Source organism: Coregonus clupeaformis, chromosome 7, assembly GCF_020615455.1.
Source record: "Coregonus clupeaformis isolate EN_2021a chromosome 7, ASM2061545v1, whole genome shotgun sequence".
Lineage (NCBI taxonomy): Eukaryota > Metazoa > Chordata > Actinopteri > Salmoniformes > Salmonidae > Coregonus > Coregonus clupeaformis.
This window is the reverse complement of record NC_059198.1, coordinates 38970263-38989825: the sequence shown is the minus strand read 5'-3', so window position 1 is coordinate 38989825 and position 19563 is coordinate 38970263. Positions and strand designations below refer to the sequence as shown.

The window sequence follows — 19563 nt, the reverse complement described above, 5'->3', positions numbered from 1 at the left end:
GCACTGTAAGCACTTGTGACAACTGCTGTTGTAAAAAGGGCTCTATAAATACATTTGATGGATTGATTGAGGAAAGAAGACACAAGGGTTTGTAACAAGACAGGAAGTTGGTCAAGTAAGTGTAAATAGCCAGACTGATGATCAAATCTACTGGTCACTGTTCCCCTTTTCTTTAATACAGTTATCTTTATAATGATATTGTATACAGTCCATGTATCTTTTTAGGAGTTATCATGTCCGTTTTTATGTTGTGTTGATCAAAAGACACAATTGAGGCTGATTGAGGTTGTTTATTAATTGCATTGTAATAAAAACCTTTAAATTCAATTTCCATTCAATCTCTTGCTCTTATTGGTTAAACATTTAACATTTCTTAAACATTATATCATAATCATGCATTTTTAATGGAAACAATACAAGTTGCCAAAAAATGCGAATGAATCTTTCCCCCAATGGAATTCAGTTAAAATGTTTTGGTTTCCCTGAGCCAATCAGATGTATTTCCTCCACATGTTCCAAGCCAATGGCCATTCAGTAATCCCAGTGACTAGTGAGAGGCCAGCAGAGCATTTCAAAAGATGTTGTTAATATTCTGCAAAATGTTACAATTAATATGGATATTAAACCTTGTTATGATCAGAGATGATTATTTGGGCTATAGCTTGTAAACAAACATCCAACGCCTTTATTGCAAGATGTCAGTAAGGCACTACTACACATTGATTCTACTCACATATCCATTGACAGTGAGTGACGACTGATCTGCATTCGTCAGTGATGCAGTCGCATCATATCATTGTATTTTCTTACAATTTAGAACCTTTGCTTTACATCTACCCACATATACTCAATGCAGTTTCCACCAAACTGCAATCAGTTGGTCAGTCACTTTTTCTTACCCCCCACCCTACCCATCCCCACCATATTGCAACATCAGTGTAGTCCAATAGTCTAAACTTTCTCTCTTCAACTCTGAGTCATCTGGGCCGCCGCCTCTCCATTCCTGACCCTGTCCTCCAGAGCCTTCAGCTCTCCCTCCACCTGTTGGGGGAGGTCTGCTCCCACCTGCTGGGTAAAGTATGCCCGCAGCTCCTGGGTCTCCTTCTCCCAGAAGGCCTTGGGCAGGTCGAAGAGGGCCCCCATGTCCACATTGCTGCCCAGGCCCTGCAGGTTGATGGCTCCCTCCTGTGGCACCCAGCCCACCATGCTCTTCTTTGCTGCCTCGTCCTCCCTCTCGCGGCCGCAGCGTTTGAAGATCCACTCCAGCACGCGGGCATTGTCCCCGAAGCCTGGCCAGAGGAAGGAGCCCGACGTGGGGTCCTTACGGAACCAGTTGACGTGGAAGATCTTGGGCAGGTGGGTGGGGCCCTTGCGGGTCTCCATGCTGAGCCAGTGGGCCAGGTAGTCGCCGAAGTTGTAGCCGAAGAAGGGGCGCATGGCGAAGGGATCATGCATGATGACCTTGCCTGGGGGAAAAAAAGCATTTTAATGAAAAGGTCATTGCTTTATACATTGTCACTGCTGGAGAGGAATCAGGGAATACAGTATACCACCAAATCAGGTGATATTAGTCCTAGATATGTTTTTACTGTTCTATTCTATTATTTTATTTTGTACTCTATAGACAGCTCATATCCATTTAAATTACGTTATAACTAATGTAATTCTCTTTAATGAGGTTTATGAGGTACTGTACCTTTGTACTCAGCAGCTGCTGTTGCCTCAGACCTCATAGAAGCTCCCACAAACACACCGTGCCGCCAGCTAAACGACTCGTACACCAGAGGGACACCTGGGAAAAAGAGAGGTCAGAGGTCAGGACATGGCCAACAGTGTGACATGGAGTGTCCCACAGTGACACACTGGGAGCAAGAATATTAGAACATACAATTTCAAAACAGTTATAATACAGAATCATTTATATTCCAGTTACATCAACCAAACTGAAGCCCCGTAGACCCGTGTAGCTCAGTTGGTAGAGCATGGCGCTTGCAACGCCAGGGTTGTGGGTTCATTTCCCACGGGGGGCCAGTATGAAAAAATGAATGCACTCACTAACTGTAAGTCGCTCTGGATAAGAGCGTCTGCTAAATGACTAAAATGTCAAATGTAAACTGTATAATTTGTAACACTGGATATACCACCAGAGGCTTGCTGTATAGGAGTGTCTGCTACATGAATAAAATGACAATATAATATTATTATTGTGGTAAATGACAATAAACCAGTATTTTAGTAATTGGATCAGTAGATGGCACTCACCCTCTGGCCTTCTACCCCCGAAGATGATGGCATCGATGGGCACTCCCTCGTCACTCTCCCACTGTGGGTCGATAATGGGGCACTGGGCCGCCGGGGTACAGAACCTGGAGTTGGGGTGGGCACACGGGGCAGAGTCTCCTGTGGAAGAAGAGAAAGAGGGTGAATACTATTAACAGAATAAAACATTATGACAGTATAGAAATTAGTACATTAAACATTTCTACAACATTTGATTTGATGGTATGCATATAAATAACTTAGAAACATGATTACATTGTTATTAATGCTACTAGACTCATGTATAAATGCTATGTAGTGATTTACTAAGTAGTTTATGAGCAGATGTTATACTTAAGTGTTACTGTGTACTTTCTCTACCCAATGACAACAAAAGGACAGTGTCACACCATGTCACCAGGTGGCACTAGTGAGTCACCTCTACCTGCCCACTATTAACACAATTCTTTAATTTTTTAATTTATTTAACCTTTATTTAACTAGGCAAGTCAGTTAAGAACAAATTCTTATTTAGAATGACGACCTACCAAAAGGCAAAAGGCCTCCTGCAGGGACAGGGGCTGGGATTAAAAATATAGGACAAAACACACATCACGACAAGAGAGACCCCACAACACTACATAAAGAGAGACCTAAGACAACAACATAGCATGGCAGCAACACATGACAACACAGCATGGTAGCAACACCACATGGCAGCAGCACAACATGGTAGCAGCACAGAACATGGTACAAACATTATTGGGCACAGACAACAGCACAAAGGCAAGAAGGTAGAGACAACAATACATCACGCGAAGCAGCCACAACTGTCAGTAAGAGTGTCCATGATTGAGTCTTTGAATGAAGAGATGGATATTAAACTGTGGGTCAACTACAGTGAGTCAACTCTACCTGCCCACAGCCCACTGTTTACACTACAGTGAGTCAACTCTACCTGCCCACTATTAACACTACAGTGAGTCAACTCTACCTGCTTTCCAGGATTTGCCATGCCAGTCAGTCAGGGAGACCCCTGCGGCAGGGGGGTCCAGTCCCTCCCACCATACCCCTCCGTCGCTGGTCTCTCCCACGTTGGTGAACACTGTGTTTTTGGCGATGGTCGCCATGGCGTGAGGGTTGGTCTTCAGGGACGTGCCGGGAGCCACGCCGAAGAAGCCGTTCTCTGGGTTGATGGCCCTGAGTTTACCTGAGGAGAAAGTGACAAGGTGAGTCACAGAGATACATTAAAGGATTTGTTCCTTGAAGGAAGTGATGTTCTCAACTTAATAATTTCCTCTCTAAGAAAAGGAGGGGAAAGGACTTGACAAGTGGGAGTTGCTGGTTATAGTTGCAATGGGTTGTACAATTTGTCTGGCCATGAAATGAATAACATGAGTGTGAAGCTCTAGTATGTTACTGTTTGAGTCTTTACTAGTCGGTCATTGTCTTTACTCTACAGAAGCTCTGAGTCTCAGAGTGTGTTGAGCGTGTATCCCTCCTTTCACCCTGGCTGTCAAACTTCATCCAGGCGATGTCGTCTCCCACACACTCCACAGTCCAGCCAGGCAGCGCAGGCTTCATCATGGCCAGGTTGGTTTTCCCACAGGCACTTGGGAACGCCGCCGCCACGTAACGCTTCACTCCCCAAGGATTGGTGATGCCCAGGATCTGGTGGGGGAGGAGTGACAGAAAAGAGAGAAAGAGGGAGATATTTTCAGAGAGGGTGGGTGTTGCATTGACTGGGCAGTTTCTCCAGTAATGTAGGAACATCAGAAGGAACTAACTAACTACTCACTGCTACTGTATGAGGCACTGACTGTGTCACATATGCTAAGATCTGAATCTTGCAACCCATCTCCTGATATTGCAGGTCAGCACAGAAATCACTATTTTACTCACTATGATCCCTGTCTTTGATCCCCGTCTGCTCTTCATGTCTAAGATACAGTATTCCTGTTGGAACCACTCCAAAAAAGGGAATACAGTCCTGTCTGTGCACCCCTATCGGGTCCCTGTTCTCACCAGCATGTGTTCAGCCAGCCAGCCCTCATCCTTGGCGATGCGCGAGGCGATCCGCAGAGCGAAGCACTTCTTGCCCAGCAGGGAGTTGCCTCCGTAGCCGCTGCCGAACGACAGGATCTGCCTGGTGTCTGGCAGGTGGGAGATCAGCACCTTCTCTGGGTTACACGGCCACGAGTTGACCAGGGGAGCTGGGAGGAGAGGAGGAGGAGGTGGGGAGCATGGGAGGAAGATGGTGATGGAAGGGTGACTATGGAAGCAAGGGATGGAACGAGGTGAGGCAAATGATGCTTGAACGGCATGTATGGCATACTGCTGAACATGTTAAATTATAATTATGTATAATTATGTAGGAGATGTGATATGCAACAATGTTGTTGTTTTCTAAGTTTATGATATAACTTACAAGATGGAGATAGAGAGACAGTCTCTGGGCAGTGGTACCTTTCAGTGGGAGAGGTTGCCCGAGGGAGTGCTGGCAGCGCACAAACTCTGCCCCCTGTGCCAGCTTGTCCATGACTGGGGTGCCCATGCGTGTCATGATGCCCATGCTGGCCACCACGTAGGGCGAGTCCGTCACCTGCACGCCAAACTTAGACAGCGGAGAGCCCACCGGGCCCATACTGAAAGGGATCACATACATGGTTCGACCTGAGGAAGAATGAGGAAATTAAGTAATTAAAATGAACATTGAGAGTTAGACATTATTTCCCATTACAGACAACTCTCAGTTGGCTAGTTGAAAGCATTGGTGTCTCAATAGAATTTGACCCTTTCAGAGAATCATTTAACCCCACACTTTATTCCTAAACTCTACCATTTGATACGGAATGACTCTTGGCCCTCTTACTGTCTAAGTTGTCTAATTAGTCCAAATTGGACTTCAGTAGTGTAACATTATAACACTTGACACAACGATGATAGTCAACTACAACACTTGCCACTGACGTCTTAGCTAGTTATTTTGGAGGTTTAGGCCCGGTTTTCTGTTAGGCAAAAAAAGGCATTTAAAAAAGTGATAAACCCAATTTGAATGAAGACTGACACTCCATTACAGACAACTGATACAGACAGCTGAAACTATAGAGGGGTTGTGTTAGCCTCTTGTCTGAAAGCCCCAGAGTAGAAAAGTGTGTTGTGTACAGTACAGTACCTGCCATGCAGCCTGGGAAGCGGTCCTTTCTGGCCTTCTGGAAGTCACCCTCACTCATCCAGCTGCCCAGCTGGCTCTTAGCCCCCCCATCGGGGATGGGGATGGTGTCCCTCTGGTTCTTGGTGACGATCACTGTCTTACTCTCCACGCGAGCCACATCCTTGGGGTCTGTGCGTGCCAGCCAGCTGCCCAGAGAGAAAAGCCATAAACAGACTATTAATTACCTTATCATTCTTTATGGCAGTGAGTATAACAGGCCTGGAGTCTTTCGTTGATCTCCAGGGCCACAGTGGAAAAAGTGACCCAAGAGATTCTTTGATGTATGACTAATATTGTTTCAGATTAATATTACCGAGCCATACAGATTACTTTGTTTGACAGACTTACTCTCAATAACGTACATTCAATTTAAGAATTCTTCACTAACCAGAATAATATTAATGTATTCTGCTCTACATTAACTTAGCTCGCTAGCTAACTTAACCTGCTTTGTGACATAAAGACCCAGATTCCTACTGTTCACAAAGATCACAGCAGCACTCACCAGTTCTCATACTTCGGTAGCTTCTTCACCATGCCCCCTTTCTCCAAGCCAGCTAGGATGTGAGCCGACTCTTCTGCAGTCCCCGTCACCACATGCACATTGGCCGGCTTGCACTCATCCATCGCCCCCTTCACGAAGTCAGCCACCGCTGGGGGCAGAGAGGGGATCGAGGCCAGGGAGCGGACCCCCACGGATGCCCCAACGCCACCCCGTCTGTACCAAGACACAGGGTGGTAATAGTGGGTGTGTTACGGAGGCTTACAGGGAGGGAACTGTATTCAAACATACTGTATCATACAGACATGATATTAGGTTGCTGGCTGATATCAGCTGTAAGAGGAGCAATACTATGATAATTTAGCAACTCGCAGTTATCAAATAAGATGTGCTCCAAATGGATATCAAATTTAAATCTGGTGTTAAAATAGGCAACACAATAGGAACAACATTTAAACACTAGGTAGCAAGATGCACAATGGTAGCAAGATACACAATGGTAGCAAGATACACAATCAACCTCTTCAGTATGGTTTCAGGGATGCAATTCTATGGAGAGCAGATTAAAGGAAAAAGTGTCACTACATTCCTACTATTACTGCTAGTATTAGAGCAATCCACACGTAAATAATGCAATGGTGTAATCTACTAATGTAGTGTCACTGAGGAGTAGACTTCGGTTCTTCTCCAATCGCATTCTTGGGAATTTTGTTTTACCTAAACCACGGCAAGCACTGTGAATGTGTTACTTCTGAACATAATCTAGAATAACATTTCATTATCAGATGTATAGTTAGAAACAAATAATATCCATACATGTTCACTATTATTCAATCATCTGCGCGAGACACAGACATCACTATGACCTAAAACTCAAATGACTTTTAAGAGGAAAGGCCATCGACAGACCAGATATATCCCAAACCAGCTTGGTTTTCCTGCTCTTCCTTGGGCTCCTTAATTATATAAATGAGTGGCAGGAAGTTGCCATTGGGATGCAAACTACAGCCTAGGGCACTGCAACCTGAGACTTCAGCTCAGAGCTCTTTATAATGTTGGGGGCACATAGGGGGGCTTTCTTTTGTTTGTTAACAGCACAGTGTTCACAAACAAGGGCAAAACACAATCAGTTACAACATGTGTTAGCGCTCCGACTAGCTGACTAGAAACACCAGGCACGATGGTCAATGGTTTGACTCCAAAAAACTCTGAGGAGGATTCTGTGTCCTCAGATGCACTCTTCAATTGAAACTTTGTTTAAAAAAAATAAAAAATACTCCTTATACTGACGTGTCTAGGAACCTCTGGAACTGGTTTGGCTACCTCTTTGTCTCTAGGAGCTGCATTATAATTTGACTCACATTCCAACTCATGGCTAGGTCTATTGACTAATTTGGCTATGAATTTAAATCACACTATTCTACCTTGGTAGCTAGTTGAAAGACAGGTTCCGTTAAAAGTGCTGACAAAGTCTGTCCCAATTGGCTGCATTGTGGGTGTCATTAAACTTCCCGTGTACACAACAACTGCCATTTCTAAAGGAAGGGGTAAAGGCTGCCCAGTGTCCTATTTGCAAACTGAGAATATAGATTGTTGTTGATGGGAAAATGCCCAATGTCACAGGGAACAAGTATTGTTTAAACACTGTTTAACCATTTATGTTATGAGAAGTCATCTTAGATCTTCTCCAGTTTATGAAGTCTATTATAAGTGACACATTTCTGCATGCAGTCGACCAGATGTGTGTATTGAGAAACTTCAGACTGGGAGGGAGGGAGAGAGAGACCTTTTGCCCACAAAGTACTGGGCAGGAAAAGAGAGAGCAAGCAAGCTGACAGAAAATGAACCAGGAGAGGAGAACGGTTAGGCTTTCCACCCTTTCCTCTGTGTATAATGCCATTCTCAGGAACAGGTCACTGCAAGCAGACTAAACTGAAAATCTATTGAGTACATACTGTAGGAGCGTTTGTCCTGTCATGCAACCAATGATCTAAACTATACAAGTGCTGTTCAATATTACCAGAATATAATTACTTAGGAGCCCAATCGTTAGAGTAATCACTTGAGTGTCTGTCTATAACTTAACTAACGGTAAATAAGAATTAGGGAGCCGAGAGTGAGTGGTTGGTTTCTATTTTTCCTTTAAACCAGGGATCATCAACTAGATTCAGCCACGGGCCAATTTTTTCTTGAGCAGATGGTCAGGGGGCCTGAACATAATTACAAATAATTTGTTGACTGCAAATTGACCGCAAGAAGCCCAAAAAGATATAATATTTGACTAAAATATAATCATTTCAAAACATACTTACATTTGTAATATAATGCTTGGGAATTCTTGAGAACAGATTTCCAAAATATAAATAACTTGGAGCTGATTTCCTGGTGTTTTTACAGTCTTTTATGTATGTCCAACAATGAAAAAATATATATATATACAAATATGTTTTTTTTTTGCTCAGAAAACTTTGGGGCCAAATAAAACTACCCCAACTAGCGGCCTGAAATAAATCTCCCTCTCCTCCGTTTCACCTTTGACCTCTGAAAGCTCCCTCTCTCTCCCTCCCTCATCACTCCTCTTTACCCATCACCCACTTTTGACAGATTGTCATGGTAGATGTATAAGGTAAAGGGAGAGAATGTGCTCAACATAACGTTTGCTCGTATGTATTGTATAAGCTCCAAAAGTCCCAGCTCCCACTACAAGTACCATAGCAGCACTTCTGTACAAATCTACTTGTGTAATTTTGCAATGCAGCTCACCATACCTAAGTATGATATGTTACGAATTGCAATTTGTACAATGTTACGAATTTGCTAAAAGTATGATATGTTACGAATTCCAATTTGTTGTGGCTAACGTTAGCTAGGTGGCTAACGTTAGCTAGGCTAGGGGTTAGGGTTTAAGGTTAGTTAGCTGCTGCTACTCTGTTAAGTATTTATGCATAGTCACTTTAACTCTACCCACATGTACATATTACCTCAACTACCTCAACTAGCCGGTGCCCCCGCACATTGACTATGCAACGGTACCCCCCTGTATATATAGCCTCCCTACTGTCACTTTATTTTACTGTATATATAGCCTCCCTACTGTCACTTTATTTTACTTCTGCTCTTTTTTTCTCAACACTTTTTTGTTGTTGTTTTATTCTTACTTTTTTTGTTTAAAATAAATGCACTGTTGGTTAAGGGCTGTAAGTAAGCATTTCACTGTAATGTCTGCACCTGTTGTATTCGGCGCATGTGACCAATAAAATTTGATTTGATTTTGATTTGATTTGATTTGATTAACCTCTTAAGGATCGGACCCTTTCTTTAAATTTTCGCCTAAAATTACAAATCTAAATGCCTGTAGCTCAGGACCTGAAGCAAGGATCTGCATATTCTTGATACAATTTGAAAGGAAACACTTTGAAGTTTGTGGAAATGTGAAATTAATGTAGGAGAATATAACACATTCGATCTGGTAAAAGATAATACAAACAAAAATTATATGGTGATACAAAATGTAAGTTTACACACTCCCATATATGCAAATATCTTTATCTTGGCCAGGTCGCAGTTGTAAATGAGAACTTGTTCTCAACTGGCTTACCTGGTTAAATAAAGATGAAATCAAATAAATAAATAAAAAATAGACCATCGCCATTATATGGATCTGTGCCATTCACTTTGAACTGGACTGTTTTTACAGCATGAGCGGTCGTGAGTAGATGGGCTTGTTTTAAGATCAAAGCAAGAGCTAGACGTAGCGACGTATGCACATTTGTACATTCATATCCTTTGCTAATTAGTGAGTTATTAGCCCAGTTATAGATCATTTGTAGTCAAATTAGTGGGGGAGTGACTGCTTCCTGCATTTCTAGACACCTTTGAAAAGTGAGTCAGGCAAAGATATTTTTTTTGTCTTAAAGGGGCAGTGTTTTGAGACAGGCTTGAATACGTTGTTTTTTTGTTGTTGTACTTTTTTGCCCTTTTCTCCCCAATTTCGTGATATCAAATTGGTAGTTACAGTCTTGTCCCATCGCTGCAACTTCCGTACGGACTCAGGAGAGGCGAAGGTCGAGAGCCATGCGTCCTCCGAAACACGACCCTGCCAAGCCGCACTGCTTCTTGACACTGCTCACTTAACCCGGAAGCCAGCCGCACCAATGTGTCGGAGGAAACACCGTACAGCTGGCGACCGAAGTCATGCGCCCGGCCGCCACAAGGAGCCGCTAGAGCGCGATAGGACAAGGACATCCCAGCCGGCCAAACCCTCCCTTAACCCGGACAACGCTGGGCCAATTGTGCGTCATGGGTCTCCCGGTCGCGGCCGGCTGCGACACAGCCCGAGATCGAACCCGGATCTGTAGTGATGCCTCTAGCACTGCGATGCAGTGCCTTAGACCGCTGCGCCACTCGGGAGGCCCAGGCTTGAATAAGCTAAGTAGCCAATAGGCGAGGGTAGCATAATTTGTCTGATTCTCTGTAATAATGATATGGGAATAATTATGCATTTTATTTTGTAAAGTGGTTTCTTGCATTAAACACCACAACAACATTTTCAGTCACCTCCTTGTCTGAAGGATAAGTGGATAAACAAGTTAGTTTATGGAATGAAGGCCTACATTGAACATCACACATTGGCTGCTACTGTAGGCTGAACGATAGAACACCTATTTCCATGTTAAAATGTTATGGGATGCATTGTTTTTTATGGTAGGCCACTCTGGTAGGCCTACATTATGATCAAATAGCCACAGTAGCCTACTTAACCACTGTTAAAACTAACTTAAAGCGGGTGCAGCCTCATTGTTCACAGTAAACATGCACCGGAAGTTGCACAGAATTTTCATAATGTTCAAGTTTGCGCTCAGCAGACCAGAAATTTGCTCAGTGACCAAAAACATTTGAGGGAACATTGCTTGTGACTACTGTGATATTTACAGTCAAATTGAGCTGCGGAGCAGAATGTCGGTTACCAGCCACAACAAAAGGTAAGGCAAGGATGTAATGTCAATTGAAAAAGTAGAATTATCTTTAGCCACCACGCTCCTCAGACTCTCCTTCATATCTCGTAGTGGGAATAGGGCCTAGTCAGGGAGAGATATGTGAGAACAAAGATAGCCATGAAAATGTATAATTTCTCAACCTCTGTGGCCCTCTCTTTGGGTTCCAGCTGGGCTTTGCTTAGTCTCATTTCCACAAGGACAATGCAACACACCTCCAAAAATGTAGACGAATCACCATGCACCACACACAGTCACACCCACACTGCCCCAAAATGTAATGTTAATAGCTTGGTCCATAGGGCATTTTCAGGAACTGAACAGAAATGCACGTAGCACAGTAAACATACAGTAAACATTCATTCATCATACATAAACATGCAGAAGTAAGGCATTGAAACGTCTATGTCAATTAGGCAGCTACACAAATCCTGACAGTGCACTCTCTTGACAATCTCGAATTTACTATGATGCTGTTTCAACACACACATATACACACACACCAATAACAAATGCATAGTAGACACAAAACATAGAACCCTCTCAAGTTTGTAAGACTGACAGACAGTGTCATGCAGTTCATTCTGAAAAGTAAGACAAGATGCACTCAAGACTGCTCACATACTTGTTAGTCTCTGTGTGACGTCACCAAACAGCCTAGAGAAAGAGTGGTGAAGAGAAAGTGGAATGACAGAGATTCAAATCAATAGGATCTTGAAAATCTGTCCGTCATTTTCTATCTCAGAGGTGAACAGCTTTTGAAATCTGGTCAGTCAGGTTTGTGCACCTCCAAATCGGTCAGACACAAACCAAAACCCACAATGTTGTGTGTGCTGTGCTATATGTCTGTGGCATTTTCTATTAAGATCTTTCTTTATAGTTCAGTGACATTGGGGTCATTCCATGTCATTTCAGCAAGCCATTACACCCACCATCTCAGATTGTTTTGAAATCATTTCTGTAGTTAGAAACAGATACGATTAGCATTCCTGAACCATTATTTTGTTGAAATGTTATTTGATTTATGAGAAATAATAAAAACGAATTGATGCCACCCAAATTGTCCCTTTTAATTTATAGGATTCACATAATATTCAACAAATTATAGTACCCAACAACTGATTTGAACCAAACTTCATCCTATCATTGAGTAAGACATGAGGAATCCAATAAAATGGTCAAAAGCCACCCACCGATCCCCAACACTCCACGCCAATCCCACCCTAACAACCAGTATACAGTATCAGTTCTCTATGTTTGACAAGTAGTATGGTTCTGCTTCTTGGAGTATTGTCTCTTCACCTTTTGTAATGTACTCCCTGTGAATCTGGTGATGTTTTATTGCACCTGTTTAGAGAAATTAGCCATTGAATTCGCTTGCATTATTTACCATAAATTAGTGTGAAAGTAACAGGTTTTGCAAATAGGAAAAACAAAGTACAGCATTTCATACAACTATCATATCCTGTCCCTGCTTCTCCATATCCACTGTTTACAGCCCATGCAACAAAAACGCCTCTACCGGCTGATGCAAGTTCTAAAGTTCCTATATCAGCCAAGACAGAACAGCCACGGTGGTGACTGGCACCGACGGCATATGGATGGAGAATCAATTGTTTAGGAAGATAGTTGTCCGCTTTTGGTGTGTGCTCGAATGGGACATGCAGAGTCAGCTGAATAAATGCAAAGTCGCTTAAAAAGTAGTACAGCGGAAGGATATCTCATATTGACAATTGGCTACTGAAATTATCTTGACCCAGTTGGTCTAGGTGAGGGCAATCCAAAAGTGTTATTTATAATGGCCATAATATGGTAGGCCAACCTGCGTTATTACACCCACGCCATATGCCAGTGCTTAATTTGAGCCGGATCCTGCCGGAACAGGATCAGCCAACACTCCGCTTAGGCCTGTTTCGTTCCGGAACCTATTTGGCCGGATCCGGTACCTCTCGTGGCATGAAAAATAATTGTCACTTTTTGAAATGTAAAAATTGTAATAAACGCGATCAAAGTTCATTCGAGTTGCCTCTTCGTTAATTCCAAATATTATTTAACAAAGTAAAACGAGAGAGAGAGTCTTGGCACGGGAGCGGCGCTCATATGCCATCACTGAGCGAGTGAGCTGCACATTATTAGGTGAGTCAGTGAAACTAGAAAGCATTTTTAGGACTATAATTTCCTCCTCATATTGTAGCATATAATATGTCTCCACAGACCTAGGCCTAGGCTATTGATGGATTCAAGGTCGTTTTCATTGTCAAAGTAGCCTATTTCGATCATGTGTGCGGTATTATGGTACTTTCAAGACAACTGGTCGGAAAGTCGGAGCTCTAGAAAGAGGCCAGAGTTCCCCACTTGGAATTCCGAGTTGGATGACCGAATTTTCCCAGTAGGAGCTCGTTTTTTACCAGTTGTCTTGAATGCAGTTAAATCGGAAGTCGGAGATTTCCCAGCTCCGAGTTCCCAGTTGTTTTGAACGCGGCATGAAAAAAATATTACGCTTCATTAACCTAGGGCATTATAGACAATAAAAGCACAGTGCATCGATCTACTAGACTTCAAGCAGGGCCAGCCTACTTTCTGATACAAAATGCAATGATGTGTACTGAGCCTATTGCCCGTAATAAAGAGCAATGCGCTATGATAAACTGCGTCAGCTGCATTCATATAGACCAGGGGTCCCAAATTACATTCAGCTGTGGGTCGATTTTTCCTTGAGCGGATGGTCAGGGGGCCTGAACATATTTATACATTATTTGTACACTGCAAATTGACTGCAATAATTCCAAAGATATAGTATTTGACATAACAGAATAATGTCAAACCTTGATTACATTGGGATAAGATCGCATATGCCCCTATTTATGCGTGGGAATACTTGGGAAAATCACTTTGAGCTGTATTCCTGGTGATTTGACAGTAATATAATAATAATAATAATATGCCATTTAGCAGACGCTTTTATCCAAAGCGACTTACAGTCATGCGTGCATACATTTTTGTGTATGGGTGGTCCCGGGGATCGAACCCACTACCTTGGCGTTACAAGCGCCGTGCTCTACCAGCTGAGTCTTTTTTTGTATATATCTGAAACCCTATTTTTATTCTTAATTTCTTAACTCATCAGCATGCTTTTTGAAAGATAGCTTTTAATCAATCCAGATCAGTGGAGGCTGGTGGGAGGAGCAATAGGAGGATGGGCTCATTGTAATGGCTGTAATGGAATCATGGAACGGAGTCAAACATGTGGTTTCCATATGTGTGATGTGTTTGAGACCGTTCCATTGATTCCATTCCAGCCATTACAATGAGCCCGTCCTAGGTCCTCCAACTAGCCTCCACTGATCCAGATGCCCAGATATTTATAAGTGGGGACACGATCAATGAGGGCACCATCCAAAGTATGCATGCATAAATCATCAGAAACATTTTTACGTGATTTGGAAAATAACGTACACTTGCTTTTACCTGCATTTAGTACCAATTTCAGTCCGACAAATGCTTTCTGCAGGGCAATAAAGGCAGATTTAAGCTGTGAAAGAGCCTGGTCAGCTGTGGGGGCAATATCATACAGGTGAACATTTTTTAAATTTAATTTTTAATTTATTTTTTACAGATAAACCAATATTGTTAATGTAAATAGTGAAAAGAACCAGACCAAGAAACGATCCCTGTGGGACACCCTTTGTTATGTCCTGATTTAACACCATCAGTAAATACACACTGTGTTCTGTCCTTTACATTTTTTTCAAACCAGCTACATGCAGCCTGGTCCAGGCCAATTGATGAAAGCCTCTGAATAAGTAATGAGTGGTCCACAGTGTCGAAGGCTTTGGACAGGTCAATAAAAAGGGCCATAAAAAGGGCCGCACAGTGTTTCTTCTTATCCGAACAATTAAGAACATTATTTAAATCCAAAGAAGAAGCAGAGATGTTGCCTTCTGTGCATTTGTAGTTTGATTTTGATATGTTATTTTTGTACCTTCAGTCAAAGTTTAGTAGGCCTGAACTGTATTAGCGGATGGGACCAAAAGCTGCTGAACTGCAATCAGTTCTGTCCACAAAGAGATTGTCTCCCTTTTCAGAATCTACAAAAGCAATGCAATGTCTGAGCCTGGTCTGAGAATGATGCAAATTATACATTTCCTGTTAATGTTTCCAAGTTAGAGAGAGAAGGAGATAGGAAAACATGAAGGGGGAGGGGACATTGTATGGACAATGAGAGAGAGAGACAGAGAGAGACACTGACAGGTGGGTAGACAGGGGTCAAAGTAAGATAAGCCAACAGTGCCTCTGGTTAAACTTCAGCCTGTAAACAGTGACATGGCCTACAGAATCAGCAGCCATACGCTTTTCAGGCACCCACAGATGCAGTCCTCGGTTATCAAAGAGAACATTCAGAAATGCTGCTGCTGGCAGAAAAGGCATTTGAAGCTCAAGTAATGGTTGCAGTGTGGGTTAATACACTCCTCTTATCTTACATTGAGAGTCCATGAGCGAGGCCTAAAGAGGCCCATCATAGAAGGTTACATGTAGGCTGATAAGGGATCACACATTGGCTGCTACTGTAGGCTGAACGATAGAACACCTATTTCCATGTTAAAATGTTATGGGATGCATTGTTTTTTATGGTAGGCCACTCTGGTAGGCCTACATTATGATCAAATAGCCACAGTAGCCTACTTAACCACTGTTAAAACTAACTTAAAGCGGGTGCAGCCTCATTGTTCACAGTAAACATGCACCGGAAGTTGCACAGAATTTTCATAATGTTCAAGTTTGCGCTCAGCAGACCAGAAATTTGCTCAGTGACCAAAAACATTTGAGGGAACATTGCTTGTGACTACTGTGATATTTACAGTCAAATTGAGCTGCGGAGCAAGAATGTCGCGTTACCAGCCACAACAAAAGGTAAGGCAAGGATGTAATGTCAATTGAAAAGTAGAATTATCTTTAGCCACCACGCTCCTCAGACTCTCCTTCATATCTCGTAGTGGGAATAGGGCCTAGTCAGGGAGAGATATGTGAGAACAAAGATAGCCATGAAAATGTATAATTTCTCAACCTCTGTGGCCCTCTCTTTGGGTTCCAGCTGGGCTTTGCTTAGTCTCATTTCCACAAGGACAATGCAACACACCTCCAAAAATTTAGACGAATCACCATGCACCACACACAGTCACACCCACACTGCCCCCAAATGTAATGTTAATAGCTTGGTCCATAGGGCATTTTCAGGAACTGAACAGAAATGCACGTAGCACAGTAAACATACAGTAAACATTCATTCATCATACATAAACATGCAGAAGTAAGGCATTGAAACGTCTATGTCAATTAGGCAGCTACACAAATCCTGACAGTGCACTCTCTTGACAATCTCGAATTTACTATGATGCTGTTTCAACACACACATATACACACACCAATAACAAATGCATAGTAGACACAAAACATAGAACCCTCTCAAGTTTGTAAGACTGACAGAAAGTGTCATGCAGTTCATTCTGAAAAGTAAGACAAGATGCACTCAAGACTGCTCACATACTTGTTAGTCTCTGTGTGACGTCACCAAACAGCCTAGAGAAAGAGTGGTGAAGAGAAAGTGGAATGACAGAGATTCAAATCAATAGGATCTTGAAAATCTGTCCGTCATTTTCTATCTCAGAGGTGAACAGCTTTTGAAATCTGGTCAGTCAGGTTTGTGCACCTCCAAATCGGTCAGACACAAACCAAAACCCACAATGTTGTGTGTGCTGTGCTATATGTCTGTGGCATTTTCTATTAAGATCTTTCTTTATAGTTCAGTGACATTGGGGTCATTCCATGTCATTTCAGCAAGCCATTACACCCACCATCTCAGATTGTTTTGAAATCATTTCTGTAGTTAGAAACAGATACGATTAGCATTCCTGAACCATTATTTTGTTGAAATGTTATTTGATTTATGAGAAATAATAAAAACGAATTGATGCCACCCAAATTGTCCCTTTTAATTTATAGGATTCACATAATATTCGACAAATTATAGTACCCAACAACTGATTTGAACCAAACTTCATCCTATCATTGAGTAAGACATGAGGAATCCAATAAAATGGTCAAAAGCCACCCACCGATCCCCAACACTCCACGCCAATCCCACCCTAACAACCAGTATACAGTATCAGTTCTCTATGTTTGACAAGTAGTATGGTTCTGCTTCTTGGAGTATTGTCTCTTCACCTTTTGTAATGTACTCCCTGTGAATCTGGTGATGTTTTATTCCACCTGTTTAGAGAAATTAGCCATTGAATTCGCTTGCATTATTTACCATAAATTAGTGTGAAAGTAACAGGTTTTGCCCACTAGCTGCCGCTGTTCCTGCTACTACCACCACACGCTTTTAACAATTTTGCTGGTTTAAAAAAAGAATCACAACATTTTCTTTGCAACTTTGGATAGAAAACCAAAAGCTTTTGCTCATGGTGAAAATAAATTGTGTGGGCAACTGTGTTGTCAAGCCGGTCCTCCATGAAAGCAATTCAGTTTGTCGTTCTCTTAGCAACCTAATACCCAACTCGCCTTGAATAGTCCAACAACTGGCAGCTCTCTGAGGGCTATCCTTATGGTGCAAATCTCATATGAAGACTTTGCCTACAAGCCCAAAACTTTCATCGAGAAATGGGCTAGTGAATAACATTTTGTGAAAACCCTAATAAAATAAAACAATTATCGGAAATGGCCAAGTTGGGTGCAATCAATTAGCTTATTTTCTCAGAGATCAAATTATATTTCAACAAAATAATGTTTCAGGAATGCTAACCTTATCTGTTTTTAAGTACAGAAATGATTTCAGAACAATCTGAGATGGTGGGTGTGGAAATCCTCTTTCTTGTGATTTTTGGAGGTGGAATGACTACTCATTGGCTATCTTGGATATATTCTTTCCTCTGATCATTTTAAAACGAGACTGTCAATTTCACAACAAATGACAATCAAGTTGGAGATGATGAATGGCTAATTGCAGTGCTTTGAATAGTCTTCAATAGGATTTACCATTCAACAATGAGGATATTTAATCCTTAGTTTATGGACATGTAATCTCTAGTTCATGTATCCTTAACATTTGGTTACAATGGATCTCTGATATTCCCTGAGTTTGCCATCATAAACATATACCCTATCATCATAAGAAGGATGTTTGCATAGGATTGCTGCCAACAGCCATATCATGAGCGAGATTGCGATAACTGGTAAAAGTATCCTATCCACGATAGTGATATTACTAATTCATGACAATTAATTTTATACCATCATCACCATTCCATGATTTGCCTACTGCAGTTGCAACATTTTAAATATAGCAAGGCTGCGAACAGGTCAAATAGACATCAAGTACACTATATACATCATACTGTGCCATGGTTAGTCAAAAAGGAAATATGATGTTTCAAATTGCAATACGCTAGATACTCACCTTCTGATAACTCCAAGCAAAAGACACGACATATTGTAAAATACTAAAATGGGTTAATAAAATAAAAATAAAATAGATATCTTTACAAAAAGACGAGAGACGTATGCGCTTTAGGACCAACCACAACTCATATCTGATTGGCCTATGAAGAAGAACTCCAATGTTGAGGTAACCTGGTGTAGGCTAATGAGAGAACCCTGTACTTTGCAACACGTGTAACTTATCCGAGAGGCATACGCCTTGATCCAGGTTCTGCGCTTCGTTCTCCAAACCGCAGCCTGTTGATGATGCCTGATAACTTCAATGCAAACAAATAGCCTACCGATTGCTTACATGCACCAAGCTAAATGTATTTTTCTTTCGTCAAGTAATCCAGCAGTAGTCTAGGCTATTGATAACGTAGTTCTTCGTTAAATCCGTTCAGCAAAGGTTAGCTATAAAACAGGACTGCCTGAAAACAAATAATGAAAACAAATAAAAGGTCTGCGCGGTGTTTCTCATGTTAAACGTAATTGCTTTCAATAACACAGCAAATAGGAAAAACAAAGTACAGCATTTCATACAACTATCATATCCTGTCCCTGCTTCTCCATATCCACTGTTTACAGCCCATGCAACAAAAACGCCTCTACCGGCTGATGCAAGTTCTGAAGTTCCTATATCAGCCAAGACAGAACAGCCACGGTGGTGACTGGCACCGACGGCATATGGATGGAGAATCAATTGTTTAGGAAGATAGTTTTCCGCTTTTGGTGTGTGCTCGAATGGGACATGCAGAGTCAGCTGAATAAATGCAAAGTCGCTTAAAAAGTAGTACAGCGGAAGGATATCTCATATTGACAATTGGCTACTGAAATTATCTTGACCCAGTTGGTCTAGGTGAGGGCAATCCAAAAGTGTTATTTATAATGGCCATAATATGGTAGGCCAACCTGCGTTATTACACCCACGCCATATGCCAGTGCTTAATTTGAGCCGGATCCTGCCGGAACAGGATCAGCCAACACTCCGCTTAGGCCTGTTTCGTTCCGGAACCTATTTGGCCGGATCCGGTACCTCTCGTGGCATGAAAAATAATTGTCACTTTTTGAAATGTAAAAATTGTAATAAACGCGATCAAAGTTCATTCGAGTTGCCT

At 42.0% G+C, this 19563-nt stretch overlaps 1 protein-coding gene across 2 annotated transcripts; it reads right to left on the bottom strand.

Moving 5' to 3' along the window:
- Positions 1-275: 275 nt before the first annotated feature.
- LOC121569155 (phosphoenolpyruvate carboxykinase [GTP], mitochondrial) lies at positions 276-19134 on the bottom strand. Of its 2 annotated transcripts, none has more exons than XM_041879831.1 (10): positions 18426-19134; positions 5979-6191; positions 5435-5619; positions 4726-4932; positions 4285-4472; positions 3768-3930; positions 3254-3469; positions 2263-2400; positions 1697-1792; positions 276-1466 (listed from the first exon to the last, which is right to left on the bottom strand). In XM_041879831.1, exons 1-10 carry the CDS (start codon positions 18455-18457, stop codon positions 967-969), a joined length of 1938 nt encoding a protein of 645 aa, XP_041735765.1. In that variant the 5' UTR covers positions 18458-19134; the 3' UTR covers positions 276-966. The 2 variants fall into 2 exon arrangements, with proteins under 2 accessions (XP_041735765.1, XP_041735766.1); XM_041879832.2 differs by lacking the exon at positions 18426-19134 and adding an exon at positions 14438-14455.
- Between the last annotated feature and the right edge of the window lie 429 nt (positions 19135-19563).

Bases quoted from the DNA above. Each gene is read 5' to 3' on its own strand.
- LOC121569155 (XM_041879831.1), bottom strand. From the start codon at position 18,457: ATGTCGTGTCTTTTGCTTGGAGTTATCAGAAG. The intron at 5,620-5,978 runs GTGAGTGCTGCT...CTCTCTGGGCAG, and splicing joins CTACCGAAGTATGAGAACTG to CTGGCTGGCACGCACAGACC. The intron at 1,467-1,696 runs GTACAGTACCTC...TTTTTCCCCCAG, and splicing joins AGCAGCTGCTGAGTACAAAG to GCAAGGTCATCATGCATGAT.